Source organism: Zalophus californianus, unplaced genomic scaffold, assembly GCF_009762305.2.
Source record: "Zalophus californianus isolate mZalCal1 unplaced genomic scaffold, mZalCal1.pri.v2 scaffold_23_ctg1_2, whole genome shotgun sequence".
Classification (NCBI taxonomy): domain Eukaryota; kingdom Metazoa; phylum Chordata; class Mammalia; order Carnivora; family Otariidae; genus Zalophus; species Zalophus californianus.
In genome coordinates this window covers 1-15,039 of record NW_023365532.1, presented here as the reverse complement: position 1 = coordinate 15,039, position 15,039 = coordinate 1, and the positions used below count along the sequence as shown (strand labels likewise).

At 41.9% G+C, this 15,039-nt stretch overlaps 1 protein-coding gene and 1 long non-coding RNA gene across 3 annotated transcripts in view; one reads left to right on the top strand and one right to left on the bottom strand.

The window, feature by feature from the left end:
- The window catches only part of LOC118356674 (limb region 1 protein homolog), a 62,363-nt gene extending 48,894 nt beyond the window's left edge, over positions 1-13,469 (bottom strand). The window contains exons 1-3 of the mRNA XM_035725975.1: positions 13,363-13,469; positions 7,112-7,150; positions 6,776-6,915 (exon numbers count right to left, since the gene is read on the bottom strand). Of these exons, the coding sequence (XP_035581868.1) occupies positions 6,776-6,915; positions 7,112-7,150; positions 13,363-13,454 (271 nt within the window). The 5' untranslated portion in view covers positions 13,455-13,469. The remainder of the gene's footprint in view (positions 1-6,775; positions 6,916-7,111; positions 7,151-13,362) is intronic.
- On the top strand, positions 7,157-13,355 carry LOC118356675. 2 transcript variants are annotated; one of them, XR_004819889.1, is made up of 3 exons: positions 7,157-10,074; positions 10,970-11,126; positions 11,408-13,355. It is a non-coding gene; the product is annotated as an uncharacterized LOC118356675 (long non-coding RNA). The 2 variants fall into 2 exon arrangements; XR_004819888.1 differs by having other exon boundaries at positions 10,967-11,126.
- Positions 13,470-15,039: the final 1,570 nt, after the last annotated feature.

The window sequence follows — 15,039 nt, the reverse complement described above, 5'->3', positions numbered from 1 at the left end:
AAAAGCTTAACACAAAAAGACAAGTAACAACTTAAGAAAATCTCGTTAAGTGTTACAAGATGGTAAATGATTGACAAATGAATATGGATGATATAACTGCACTGGGGTAAAGGAAATCATCAGACTTTTCAGGGACTGCTTTTGGAGACCCAAAACATCACTGCGGCCCACCAGTCAGAGCAAAGGCTTATGGAGGTCAGCTGGTCAACTGAGTGTTAGCTCAGGTCTCACATGTGTCACAGTGGGTCTGCAAACCAGGTCTGTGGTCATATCCCCAGTGCCAGAATGCATAAGGAATAGATATACTTCACAGCTAACAGAACCCCTACTCTCGTCCCCTGACCTGTGTAGTAAGGGCTATTACAATGGGAAACGCCAAGTGGAAGCCCCCAGAATTGCCTCTAACTAGGAAAACAGTAAACCAAAAGTCATGCCACATCCCCAAAGGAAATGCAGAGATTAATGCCACCATCAAGGGTTTGAAAGACGCAGAAGTAGTGACTCCCACATCCCCAAAACAGACAGACCTTAGGACAATGACAGTGGATTACTGTAAGCCTCACTAGGTGGTGGCTCCCACTGTAGCTGCTGTTCCAGATGTGGTTTCACTGCTTAAGTAAATTAACACATACCGTGGTACCTGGTGTATGACTCCTGATGTGACAGAGGCCTCTGTCTCCATCTCTGTCCATAAGACCCACCAGAGGAAGTTTACTTTCAGCTGCAAGGCCAGCAAAGCACCCTCACTGTCTTACCTCAGGGACACCCCAACTCCTCAGCCCTGTTACAATTTAATTTGCAGGAATTTTGATCGCCTTTCCCTTCCACCAAATGTCACAGTGGCCCATACTAATGATGACACTGTGCCGACTGGATGTAGTGAGCGAGAAGTAGCAAGTACTCTAGACTTATTGGTAAGACATTTTCATGTCAGAAGGTGGAGAATAAATCCAAAAATAATTCAGGGGCCTTCAGTGAAGGGTCAGTGAAATTTCTAGGGGTCTAGTGGTGTGTGGACGTGGGGATCTCTGTTCTCAGGCGAAGGATGAGTTGTTGAATCTGGCTCTTCCTACAACCAAGAAAGGCACAAAGTCCATGGGCTTCTTGGGATTTTGAAGGTAACATATGCCCCCTATTCCTCCTCTGGGTGTGTTACTGCAGCTCACTTACCAAGTGACGCCCAGAGCTGCCAGTTTACAGTGGGGTCCAGAACAAGAGAAGGTTCTGCAACAAGTATAGGCCGCTGTACAAGTTGCTCTGTTATGTAGGCCATCTGATCCGCAAACCCAGCGATGCCTGAAGTGTCCACGGCAGGCAGGAATGCTGCGTGGAGCCTTTGGCAGGCGCTATAGATGGATCACAGCACAGGCCCGTAGGACTTTAGAGCAAAGCCCTACAGCACTACAGCCCCTCTGGGATATACCTGAAGGACAGCCCTGCACAGATAACCATTCTCGTTTAAGTAACACTTGTAATTTAATTTAATTAACACAGTAAATCTTGGCCTGTTACCGGGCCTTAGAAGAGACTGAACACTTGACCATGAGCCACCAAGTTACCATGTGACTGGAGCTGCCCATGATGAACAGGGTGTTTGTTATCTGACCCACCGACCTGTAACATCAGACATGCAACAGCAATACTCCATCATCAAACAGAAGCGGTATACATAAGATCAGGCCCAAGCAGGCCCTGAAGGTACAAGTAAGTTACGTGAACAAGTGGCCCAAATGCCCATGGTCTCCACTCCTGCTCTACTACTTCTCTTCCCCAACTTGCGCCTAGGGCCTCATAGGGAGTTCCCTACAATCAGCTGACAGAGGGAAGAAAAGACTCAGGCCTGGTTTACAGATGGTTCTGCACGACACCACCCAGAGTGGACAGCTGCAGCACCAGAGCCCTCTGAGACAGCAGTGAAGGGAAATCCTCCCGATGCCCCTGGTTGTTCACTTTGCTTGGGAGGAGAAATGACCAGACACGTAATTATAAATTCATGGGTTGTGTCCAGTGATCTGGCTAGAAGGTCAGGAAGAAACATGACTAGAAAACTGGTAACAAGGAAATTGAAATTTGGGGCAGAGGTAGTACAGACAGTGCTCTCTGAATGGGGAAAAAAAACATGAAGATATTCATGTCCCATGTGACTGCTCATCAAAAGGGGACCCTGGCAAAGGAGGAGTTTAATAATCAAGTGGATGGGACTCCCTGTTCTGCAGATACCAGTCAGCCTCTTTCCCCGCCACCCGTCATGATCCAATGGGCTCAGAAGCAAAGTGGCCACGATGGCAGGGTAGAGATTAGGCACGGGCTCAGCAGTGTGCACGTCTACTCATCACACTCACCTGGCTATGGCTACCAACTGCATGCCTAATCACCAGCAGCAAAAACCAACACTGAGACCTCAATATGGCACCACACCCAGGGGAGATTAGCCAGCTACCTGGTGGTGGGTTCCCTGAAATGGGCCACTCCCATCATGGAGAGGGCAGCAATTTGTCCTTATTGGAACAGACACTTACTCTGGGTACAGATATGCCTTGAACTTCGCGCAAAGCTGCTGCCAAAACTACTATCTGTGGACTTTCAGAATGCCTTGCCCACCATCATCACAGCAGTGCTTCTGATCTAGGAAATACTTCACAGCAGAAGAACAACAATGGGCCCATGCCCTCGGAATTCACTGGTCATGCATGTTTCCCACGATCCTGAAGCAGCTGGTTCGACAGAATGGTGGAATGTCCTTCTGAAGACTGTTACGGTGCCCGCTAGGTGGCCATACCTCGCAGGGCTGAAGAAAGGTACTCTAGGAGGTTGTATTCGCCCTGAATCTGTATTCAATATATGGTGGTACTTCTCCCATCGCCGGGGTTCACAGGTAGAATCGAGGAGTAGAATCGGGAGTGGTAGCACTCACCATTATCCGTAATGACCCACTAGCAAACTTTCTGTCTCCTGTTCCTGTAACCTTAGGAACCAGTGCTGCTAGACTAGAGTTCTAGCTCCAAAGGGAGGAACGTTTCCACCAGGAGACACAACAATGATTCCACTGAAATGGAAGTTCAGACTACTGTCCAGCACTTTGCGGTCCTCATGCCTCTCAATCAACCAGCAAGGAAGGGAGTTCTGACCCCCAGGGGGAACCTGGACGCCTCCTCCACAATAGAAGTGAGGAAGAGCGTGTCTAGAACACAGAACACGCCTCAGGGCATGTCTTAGTATTACCATAATTTGGCCCCATTAATGATTTTTTAAAAGCCAAGAAGCAAGTATGTCTAAGGTTGACAAATCTTCAACCCCAAGACAATCTAAGGGACTAATAATAAGCACTCCCTTGAATGTCATCGACAAGGTTAAAGAAAGCTATGAATTTAGAAGAGAAAGATGAATTTAAAAGATTTACGAAATTCACTACATGCAGCAAAGGATACAGACCTACCAAAGATTTAGCAGAAACAAAGCCAGGGGTCATAAAACCCTCAAGGAAAATTTCCAGGGCTTACATCCCAGGCCTCCTGAAACCTATTCCTAAGGGTACATTTAGAAGCAGTGACATCATTTAGAAGGTTCTTCCTCTAGTTCCCCAACTTTCAGATGATGTGGTTTATTGGAGTTCAAAATTATTGTCTATCACATATTCATTCAATAGGTTTATTAGGCAATCACTATGTGGGAATCATTGTTCTAAGCCCTAATTTATAAACAAAATATTTGAGCTTACACACCTTACATTATAATGAGAAAGACTACCAATAAAACAAATACATTTACTTCCAGAGTTAAGGCCTCCAAATATATGGCATGTCATGTGTTAGTAGCTCTTACTTACAGTCCATAAACAGAATAAAAGAAATAGCCTTGATTTAGAGTATGTGAAGGTCACTAAGTATAGCATGCAATTTCTACTCAGTAAAACTGGAAACAAAGGCCAGTTCACCTGTCCTACTGGTTAGCCCAGCTTGAGACCACCTGCACTGCTGGTAAGAACACCTGGAGCCCAATCCTGAAAACTGTATGTGCTATAGTACCTACAGCTTTACAGAGAGCTAGGGCCCAGGGGAACCATGCCAAACAGTCTTCCTCAAACATTTTAGACAATACATATAAAAACCATTTTCTAAATTATATATTATCCAAGTATTTTTAATAACAAAAAACATGTCATCTAAAAAAAACTCACCAAAACATTCATAGCCATTACTTTCCAGGGTGCCTCCTGCCTTTCATAATAATAGCTGACTTTTCAGTAGAGGATTTATGTTTTGTATCAATTTCAGTTTGCTTATTCAGTTTTTTTCAATTGCTAAGCAAAAAAATGGAGTAATTTCTTTTTATTCAGTTAATAATTAGTCCTCATTTTACTGAATTCATTTGGTCTTCAGAGCACCATGACTCCATTTGTTTCTACTTTCAAGCATGACAGAAACCACAAAGGCCAGATTCAAATATATGATTAAACTAAAATGTTAAAATTTTTCATGTTAAAAAACAGTTTAAGCAGTATTAAAGGACAAATGGGAGGAAAATGTTTGCAATTAACCTCTGAGAGACAACTAATTACTTAAAAAAAAACTGCAAGTGTAAAAAGGAATGAAATCTTGCCATTTGCAACAACATGGATAGAGTGAGAGTATAATGCAGGAGAAATAAGTCAGTCAGAGAAAGACAAATACCCTATGATTTCACTCATATGGGGAATTTAAGAAACAAAACAAATGAGCAAACGGACAAAAGAGAGAGGGGGGGGCAAGCCAGGAAACAGACTCTTCACTATAGAGAACAAACCGATGGTTACCAGAGGGGAGGGAGTCGTTGGGGGATGAATGAAATAGGTGATAGCGATTAAGGAGAGCACTTGGGATGAGCACGGGGCAGTGTATGGAGTGCTGAAGGACTGCACTGTACACCTGAAACTAATATTACACTGTATGTTAACTAACAGGAATTAAAATTTTAATTAAAAAAAAAAGGAGGGGAAAACACTGTAAAAATGGGCAAAGGAAACATAGGTAGGCAATTTACTAAAAAATAACTATGAATGACCTCTGAGTATGTTTTGTAAATGTCTATCCTTACTAGTAATTAAAGAAATGTACATTTAAGAGGGGAAATGTTTCATATTTCTGACCTGGAACTTTTTTTTTTTTCAAGATTTATTGCAGGGGGTGGGGGGTGGGCAGAGAGAGAGAATTCAAGTAGACTGCACTGAGCATGGAACCTGATGCAGGACTCAATCTCAGGACCCTGAGCAGAAACCATGAGTTGGACACTTAACCAACTGTGACACCCAAGCACTCCTTGAATTGGCAGGTTTTAAGTACCACCCACAGTTGATGAAGATACATTCTGGGAAGAGGAGCCCCTCAGTGAAAGTGAAACCACTAGTGGAATTCACACAGCTTTTCGGAATCAGCAAACATCTTCTCAAAACTTTTAAAGTGTGCTTACCTAGAAAGTGAATTGCAGAAATTTATCCTAAGGACAAATATTTGTAAAGATGTACACTGGAGCTCTTTTAGTTAAAAAAAATTGGGAACAATCCATGCTTATAACAGCTCCAGGCACTACTATAAATTGCACAGAAAAGTAGTTAATGGCATGGAAACCTCCCACTTACATGTTGATTTAGGAAAACATAAATCATCAGTGAGTCCATGAAGGTTGCCATCTGGTTATGTATTCACAGGAAGACACCTTACTGAAGATTACAGACCACAGTATTCACAATAGCTCTGTGGGTTGTAGGATTGTGGGTAACATTAATTTTCTTCACCATATATTGTTTTCCAAATATTCTCCAGCAAACGAAGCATTTTTTTTAAACACAAAGGAGTGAGAGAAATGGTAGTTGTCTGTATAAATTCCAGACGAATTAAACAGTTATGCACAAAAAAAGTCACCTTTAGAAAATGAGGGGGAAAAAGAGAGTATTTGTCACATATCAGGAAGGGAAAGGATCTTCTAAACACAAAACAATTAGAGAAACCAAAGGAAGAAAAAAGACTGGACCCTGGACAATATACAAATGTTAAAAATTCTGTCAATAAAAAGCAAGTAAAGTTAAAAAGAAAAATAACTAGAACATATTTACAAAAATCTAATAAAAAGCTGATGTGCTTTCCATATAAAGATATCACAATTCAAAACGAATAAAAGGGGGAAGGACAATGAAACATATAAAAAAGATCTATGTATTAGATCTTGTAATATATTTTATAAATTAAAATTAAAATGTCATACACCTCACTAAAAATTTCCAGGAAATGGCAGAGTCAAGATTGGAATGCAGGTCTAATTGGCCTCCAAGCAATATACCATGTTGCCCACAGTAAGTAAGTCACTTTTTTAACCACATTAATTTTAAAGTTTGTACTTGACAAAAGAGTTTTTCCCCCTTCAATTATACATTCTTAAATAACAAAAGTAACAGAAAATAAATTAAGTAGAAAACTATGGCTAGTATTCTTAGGTCTTAAATGGAGGCTGAGTTCTTTTGACATATCCAGATAAACCAAAATTCTCTTGCTAAATATTTAAATGAGAACTTACCAAATCATTAAGTATAAAGACTGCTTCTTGATTAAGTAAAACAGAAAAGCCTTTCACAACTAAGAATAGGAATAGTAAGTAAAAATCTGGTTTTCTGATTTTATGAAGGACTCATGGTTTATTGGAGGAAGATGCAAATTATGAAGGAAATTAAGAAAAGGCAAATCTAAAAATACAGTGCAGTAAAAAATGAAAACATTCATTGTGATATTAAGCAATATATACTAACCATGAATCAGGGAGCCATTTAGCCATTGAATATAGTAGTTCTGAGGAAAAGAAAGCAGGATTTCATTGCTGATTATTGAAAAGGGTAAAAGCAAAACAGCCCCAGCTGAAACTGCCAGAGTGAACGTGCTCAAAAACAACCTGGAAGAGAAGAGATCATTGTCACCAGCAATTGAAAAAAGCAAGGAATACGGTAGGAATTTAAAAAGGATAAAAACTCTTAAATCTTTTAATCCAAAAAGTTACATAAGATTTTCATTAAATATGTGTAGTTGGGAGACAAATGATATATATATGATACTAGAAGTTCAATTAGGTATACTCTAAAACTACTCACTCTGTGAAAAGGGTCATTAACTTGTTGAACAAGCAGGCCCTAGAAGAATCACATACAGAAGACAGAGTACTTTGCACATTTTACAAAGAATAAGCCATAGTCTCTTTCCTCTTTTAAGTTTAAATATTTATTTCACAATTGCATTTAATTAACTACATTGGCAAATACATCCTAACAGCAATGCAAAAGCTGATTTCAGATGAAAAAAAAACAAAAACTTGTGAAAACAGTATGAAAAACAAATCAATTCAAAATGGTTATTTCAAGAGAAAAAAACTTAACAAAGCCATTGGTCAGCTACCTCTTAAAATGGGTAAAGGCAAAATAAATTATACTAAGAAACCGTAGAGAACTATTAAACAATATTCTACTATTAAACAGTATTTAAAACACTATTTGTCATTTTTAAAAATAAGATATTGCTAATAAATACTGATACAGAGAAATGTCTAAGATAAATTAAGTTAAAAAAACTGAAAAGGCACGGACAATAAATAGAAAACATGCTCCCCCCCCCAAAAAAATGCATTTATACACACAGGAAAATAGAGGTACACACACACACACACACACACACACACACACACACACAAACCTAGCACAATATATAACAATCCCACAGGAGAGTGGAATTCTAAAGGGCTTTCACTTTCTCAGTTATATATATGTCTGAAATGTTTAAAATTTTTTATCTAATTTTTAAAAGATTTTTTTAAGACTTAAAAGGCAAAGGAAAAGAAAACCTCACCAACATTAGAGATGGAATCTTAATTTAATATCCATCCCATTAAAGTCAATATAGGAAGAACGTGAAAATAAATGTAACACATAAGAAAAAAAAAACACGTAATAAACGCTTGAAATACACATCCACTAGAGTAACTTTGAGACCAATGCCATCTTGTGGCAACCAACAGAAGTGTTTTCCTACTTAAAAGCCAAAACAACCACGAAACCTCTGTTCAGTAAATCATCGATGATGTTTAAATGTAGACCATATCATACATACCAAAAATGCAGCTCAAATCAGACACAGAAGAAGGCTTAGAAGCTGTTTTGCTGAGTGGGCATGTTTCCTGGGAAACGCACTAGGAAAAATGTCCACCCAGGTCTACTGCCAACTCTGGCAACTACCAGCCCGTGGCCTGAAGCGTGCTTCTCTGGTTTTGTCCTTGCAAGTCAAGGGAGGAAGTTATCCCAATCGCTACCATTGCTTCCTTCCAATGCCAAAAATAGGATCAAACCCACAAGGTCACCATTCCAGGTCCTGAACAGCTATTCCAGTATGTGTGCCAGGCTCCTCTTGCCACGACAGACTCCCACATACAGTGTGATGTACCCACCTGCTCACACACCAAACCTCAATGCGTCTCACGGTTCTGTGCTCTGGGGCACAGTCAGCTCTGCCCCTAGGGTCGCTTTATGTCATCTGCCCTGCGAAGCAGCCTCAGCACCACTCTCCACACTCCTCTCAACAGTCAATGCTTCTCCTCTCAGCTCACACGACACTGACCACATAACCAGCAAGACCAACCAGAGTTTCCAAATCAAAAACCGGGACCAGTAATCTGACAAAAAACTAAGCTTATGAGGGCAAATAGGTAAAGTATTTGAAATCATAAACGATCCAGAAAAGCCTAACTATAAACAAACACTTGCAGAATCTACTGCATCTCAGGTACTGTGCCTGGGCTCTGGATACAGAGCGCCGCCGCCACCCTCTCACCCTGCCTGTGAGCACCTAGCATGAAAGCTACTCAGAAAAGGCCGATGCAGGTCAGGTCAATGCTGGCAAGGGGTCCCCAAGGGAAGGCCAGATCGAAAAAGAGCAGTAGTGGTCATAGCTTGCAGACCTCCTGAAGTGCCCTTCAGATTAAAGTGCCGTTTCTCAAAAGTCACCTTCCGAAGCGGAGCAGATTCTGAGGACAGCACCCACAGGACTTCCTGGGGTCGGGGCAGCCAGGGCTCAAGGCTGACGCTGAGCCTTCAGCCTGAGAACGGGAAGGGTAGAGCTGGTATCGCCCGTGACGGAGAAGGCCCCAGCTGGAGCGGGCCGGCGGGGAAACACGGGACTCAGCTTTGGCCCCGGCCTCGTCTGTCATGTCCACAAGGCAGGAGCACCACGGAGGCCACGCTTCACACCTCTCCGCAGGCTACCAGGTGGCCTAGAACTTCTGTCTGCCCCATTGCTGGCTACGTTCTGACTGACCACTGGGCAGGACGGTGTCTGCCAGGGCTCTCTGACTCTAACATCACTCTTCCACTTTTAATTAGTAAGTATTTTGTGGGAAGCTAAGTTTGAAACTAGGAAAAATACCCTGTTCCTTGCCAAAAAGTTTATTCATTTACTGATGCCTATCAGGATGGACTCAAGATTGTTCTATTTTATTCTGTGCAGGATCCATTACAATCGTTCTCCGGACACTCAGATTGTCCCTGATTGATGTGAAAGCCCTTCAAGGCTCTTGGGTCTTTTAGACATGCACCCCATCGTTCTTGGAGCACTTCCTTGCATTCTGGCAGTACCATACGTACAAAATGAGCCTGGAACTTCCCCTCTCCTACCCCTGCAGTCAGCTTCTTCCCCAAGGAGCCCTGGTTCCTATCAGTGGAAAGTTGTATTTAGAAGCACAGATCTAGGGCTAAGTATATTCACTGCTCCTGGGGTGTCATGCTCCCAATGGACAGGCAAGGAATGCAAGTATGCACTACGCCTACATGTACATATACACACTAACATGCACCCACCTTCACATCTAGATCTGGTGCAACAACTCTGTATTGAAAACCGTGAGTCCACACTGATAGTTCACTTGCAAGTCCAACTGCAATGCAACAACCCTGTTCATTTTCATTTTTCTCCCTTTCCCTTAACTACAGAATGGTTCCCCTCACCTTTAATGGACCAACCCCCTGGAAATGATCTGACACCCCGCCCCCTGCGGAGGCGCCCTCCTGCTCAGGTGACGCCCCATTCTGGACCGTCCCACCTCCCTCCCCACGGACCTCTGATGCCTAGGCCAGGCCATCCCTCTGGGGACACCCTCCTCAGCCTGCTTGGGCTCTGTCATCCTGCCTGGATGCCCTCCCCAACCTCTGACTCCCTGTAACAGAGCACCCCTGAACACACGCGAGTGCCCCTCATCACCGCTCAAGCTGACACTCCACCAAGGATTTCCCTCTGCAGGGAAAATTCCCTCCCGGCTCCTGGACCCTGAGAGCCCACACCAGGTCACCCCCGGGCTCTGATACCTCATGCCAGGCCTACTTCCTGCAATGGAGACTCTCCTCTCACCTGCAAGGACTCCCAAAAGTTTCACCAGTTAGGCATTCCATTTTTATATCAATAACTTAAATCCAAATCAAATCAACTAACTAGCCAACAGTAGCTCTCATAAAATGTAGTTTTTGGTTGCAAAGTTAATTTGGGGGCACAAGTAGATACAAACAGAGAACAGAACAAAGGAGCAAAGGAGAAAGCAAACGTGGGTCTAACGGGAGGTGAGAACGGCCAAGGGACAGGCTTTCCATTTTGACATGGGTGCTGAACCAGCTGCAGAGATCCCTGTTTCAAGTGGCCAGGTAGTGCTGCCAATCATTACACTTAAAAACTTGTCTGAGGGCGCCTGGGTGGCTCAGTGTGTTGGGCGGCTGCCTTCGGCTCGGGTCATGATCCTGGAGTCCTGGGATCGAGTCCCGCATCGGGCTCCCTGCTCAGTGGGGAGTCTGCTTCTCCCTCTGACCCTCTTCCCTCTCGTGCTCTCTATCTCTCATTCTCTCTCTCAAATGGATAAATAAAATCTTAAAAAAAAAAAAAACTTGTCGGAGCTCTTCCCCTTTTTTCTCTTTGTTCAGCAGGACTCTCCTTCCATTTCCTCCTTTTTGGTGGAGGGGGCAAGGCAAGGAAAGACGGTGGAGAGAAGGGAGGCAACCCCAAATTCCCACAGACTGTGCACGAGCACCAACCCTGGATTGTTTTGCAGATGTGATTGAATCCACACAACAGCATGACAGAGTAAGTGGCAGCTCTCCTTCACACACAGAGAAAACAAATCTTTCTCAATCTCTTCTGATCTTAAGTTAATCTTGAGTTCGGAATTTGAACCCAGATCTACCTTCCTCTTCCATTCTCACTCATTCCAGTCACACAAGGGGGAAAACAGGCGGTGAAAGCCAAAAGGATTACTGGGCAAGGTGGGGGGGAACGGACCAGCCCTGATTCTCTCAGGTGCCCCCCCCCCCCGCCGCCCCGCGCCCTCTCCTGTCTTTATTGTAAGTACACCCGTCGGTCTGCAGGAAAGGGATGCCAGCTCCAGGCACGTGATGCAGGAGCCACCTGCCAGGAGAACCCTCAGACCCGCCACAACAGCGATGGCAGCAGAACTGATGAAAGCAGAAGGGGAGGTCAGGGCTCCTGAGCCTCCTCACAAGGAAACGAGGCACAGCCACCGTTTCACAGAATACACTGCAAGGTAACGTCTAAGTGATGTGTTCTGGTCTGTTGTGCAAACACCACCACTTTCTAGTTCCAGAACATTCCATCACCCCAAAATAAAACCTTGTATTCATTAAGCAGCTGCTCCCCATTTTGCCCTCCCCTCAGTCCCTGGTAACCATCAATATGACACTGATGGGTTTACCTATTCTGGATATTTCTCATAAATGGAATCCTACACTACATGGCCTTTCATGTCTGGCTTCTTTCACTTAGCATGATGTTTTCAAGGTTCCTACATGCTGTAGTATGTGTCAGTACCTTATTCCTTTTTATGGCTGAATAATATCCCCGGGGACATGAGAGTATCCGTGAATGTGTGCGTAAGTGCGGGCAGCCTTTCTCCCTTTCCCTCACCTCCTCCCCACCCCAGGCAAAAGATGAATAATCTGATACTAATCGCAAAGAAACAAATCCAAATAACTGGCCTGTCATCTTCAGAAGTATCAAGGTAAGGGAAGTCAAGAAAATACTGAAGGGTTTCAGTCTGAAGGCAACTAAAGGGACATGACAACTACAAGCAGTGTGTGATTCTGAGTGGGATCTTTTTGCAACAAAGGACATGAACGGGACAACTGGTAAATCTGAATGGGGCAGGAGTGGTACAGCATCAGTTTCATTATCTTGATGTTTGTATGGTAGCTACACAGGAGAATGCACTGTTTACAGGCATTATATAAAAAAGTATCCTGAGGAAATGGAGAACCAGGTCAGCAACTTCTCAAACAGTTCTGGGGCAAAAAGGCTCTTTTTTGTTATATTTCTAACTTTTGTCTAAATTCAGGACTACGCCAAAAATTTTTCAAGAATCCAAAGAATCCTGGAATAATAATCTCTCCAATGTAGTTACATCTGTGTGATTTCAAATTTTAGTCAAGCAAAATATGATAGAAAGAAACTCACTGCTTCCCATCTGGTTTGATACCTCAAAAAAAAAATTAAAGGGTACATCAATCATATATCAGCATATATAAGCAGAAAAAGAGCTATCGGGAACCTAAAGAACCATCTGAGTCCGTCTCCCTGCTCACAGCAGGTAGATGTTCGATTAACTAGAAGAGATGTCTGTTCCCTATTCCAAGACTGTCACAGCCTTCTCAGCAGACCATTAAACAGCCAAGAGTTTTCTTTCTTATGGCCCAGCAACTTCCCCAACCATAAGCCCACTTCCTGGTTAAAACCTCTGAAGGTAAAATTGTCAGCTCCTCAAACAAGCAAATTTTAACAGGAGACAATCAATCCTCATTTTTCCATGTACAGTTGATCCTTGAACAATATGGCTTAGAAATGCACAGGCCCACTTACAAGTGAATTTTTTTAATAAATATAGTACAGTAATATAAATGTATTTTCTCTCCCTTATGATTTTCTTAATAGTTTTCTTTTCTCTAGCTACTTTATTGGGAGAATACAGTATATAATACATATAACATATAAAATATGTGTTAATCAGCTGTTTATGTCATCAGTAAGACTTCCAGTCAATAGTAAGCTATTAGTAGTTAAGTTCTGGATAAGTCAAAAATTATACACAATTTCCAACTGCACAGGGCCAGCGTCCCTCACCCCCACGGTGTTCAAGAGTCAACTGGGTATCTGTCTCTATGTGTTTCTAAGGATAGGGTTAATATCGATAAAAGCATTGTAATACTTCAGGTGAATTTTTTCCACATTTATGCCCAAAGGTGTGAATTAAATTTGAAGAATTTATGACATCAAAATTTGAAACAGAACAAATGAATTTTAAAATACATACGAAATCCTGTTGACTATGGCATCTTCGTCTTCTTGTTCATCTGTAAAAATGGTTAAGGTATTAATTTTTTTATCTTCAATAAAATGTTTCATTAATTTATTAGGAAATTAAACAAAAATAGAAACTTAATTATTTTGAAAAGAACTGATTTTCAAAATGCACTGTATTTATTTCAACATGGATCCAAATTTAAATCTCATTAAATCACGTAAGATAGAATGTAGTTAGGTAAGAGTGTTGTGATTAACCAAAATCCTGATTAACAAAACTACCATATGTAAATTGAAATTTTCCAAATATTTATTGCTCAAGAAAATAAAACTCAGTAGAACCTTAGGACCACTATCAAGTTTACTGTCATACAATATAAGTAAAATTATAATTGCTAATGAATGAAATGTTTTCGTTGATAGTATCCAACAAAAATCTTTACTATAAAATTAGAAGTCAGAATCTTAAAACTCATGTAGTTTTCTATGATTTGAGTTTGTCATTATTAATGGTACTAAGGAAGATTCTCTTCGACCAGTCTAAACCATTTAGATACCACTGCCTCAATACTTCATAATTATTGTGCAAGTTATAGAGTGGAAAGTATCAAGTTCTGTATCTCTTACAAGTAGCAGATACCCTCTGCCCCAATGCTCGCTCACCTCCTCTACCTCTCCCTCATGGCTGCTCGCCTTCTCTCTGTCCTCCCACATAAATTTACCAGCTAAAGAAAGTCTGATCCAATTACAAGAATATTGCACAGCACCCCCTGGCCCCTCCTTCTCCTCAATACCTAACTGGGGTTGTCCTCAAAGGCTCTCTCTCTAAGTCTCTGTAATTATGAGTGTCCACCTGCTTCCGTGTCAATGGTTTATTTGAGCCATTCTCTTACTCCAATCTCCATTCTTAATTATGGGCTGCCCAAAATAGCTTTACAACCAAAAGGACCATAAAATAACAGTCACAATTTTTATACTGTTGTACACACCCCCAATTAACCATCCACTACTGAAGAACGTTTTAATAGCTTCATATAAATTTCAATTCTTCTCCCTACACTCTACTAAAGTCCAGGGTATTCATCACCTCTCCCTGCCATTACTTTAAAAATCATCTGATAAGGGTGCCCAGGTGGCTCAGTCAGTTGAGTATCCAGGTCTTGATTTCCACTGGGGTCATGTCTCGGGATCATGGATCAGGCCCTGCGTCAGGCTCCGGGCTGACTGAAGGGGTCAGGGGAGTCTGCTTGGGGCTCTCTCTCCTCCTCTGTCTCTGCCCCCCACCCCTGCTCACTCTCTCTCAAAATAAATAAATACTTAAAAATCATCTAAATCATCTAATAAATCTCCAATTTTCCTGCTCATCATCCCCTAATTTCCCCTAAAATGATGCATTTATATTCATTAATTCTCCCCCCACCTTCTATGTCCATAATCATTAAAACCTGATGCCAAAACAACTTTAAAAATAGCTAAGATACTGTGTTGAATCTGCAGGTCTTCAAATTTTTGAGAGATTATAGATTCTAGGAAGTATTTTAGTGTAATCATAGAGCCAAACTAAAACACTAGAGAGCAAGCATTTACTGACTGCTTTCAAAAGTCTAACAAGTTTAATATTATGACATAAAGAGTCCCTATTATATGGAATCCTTAAGTATTCATATGGTACCTACTATTAGCCCAT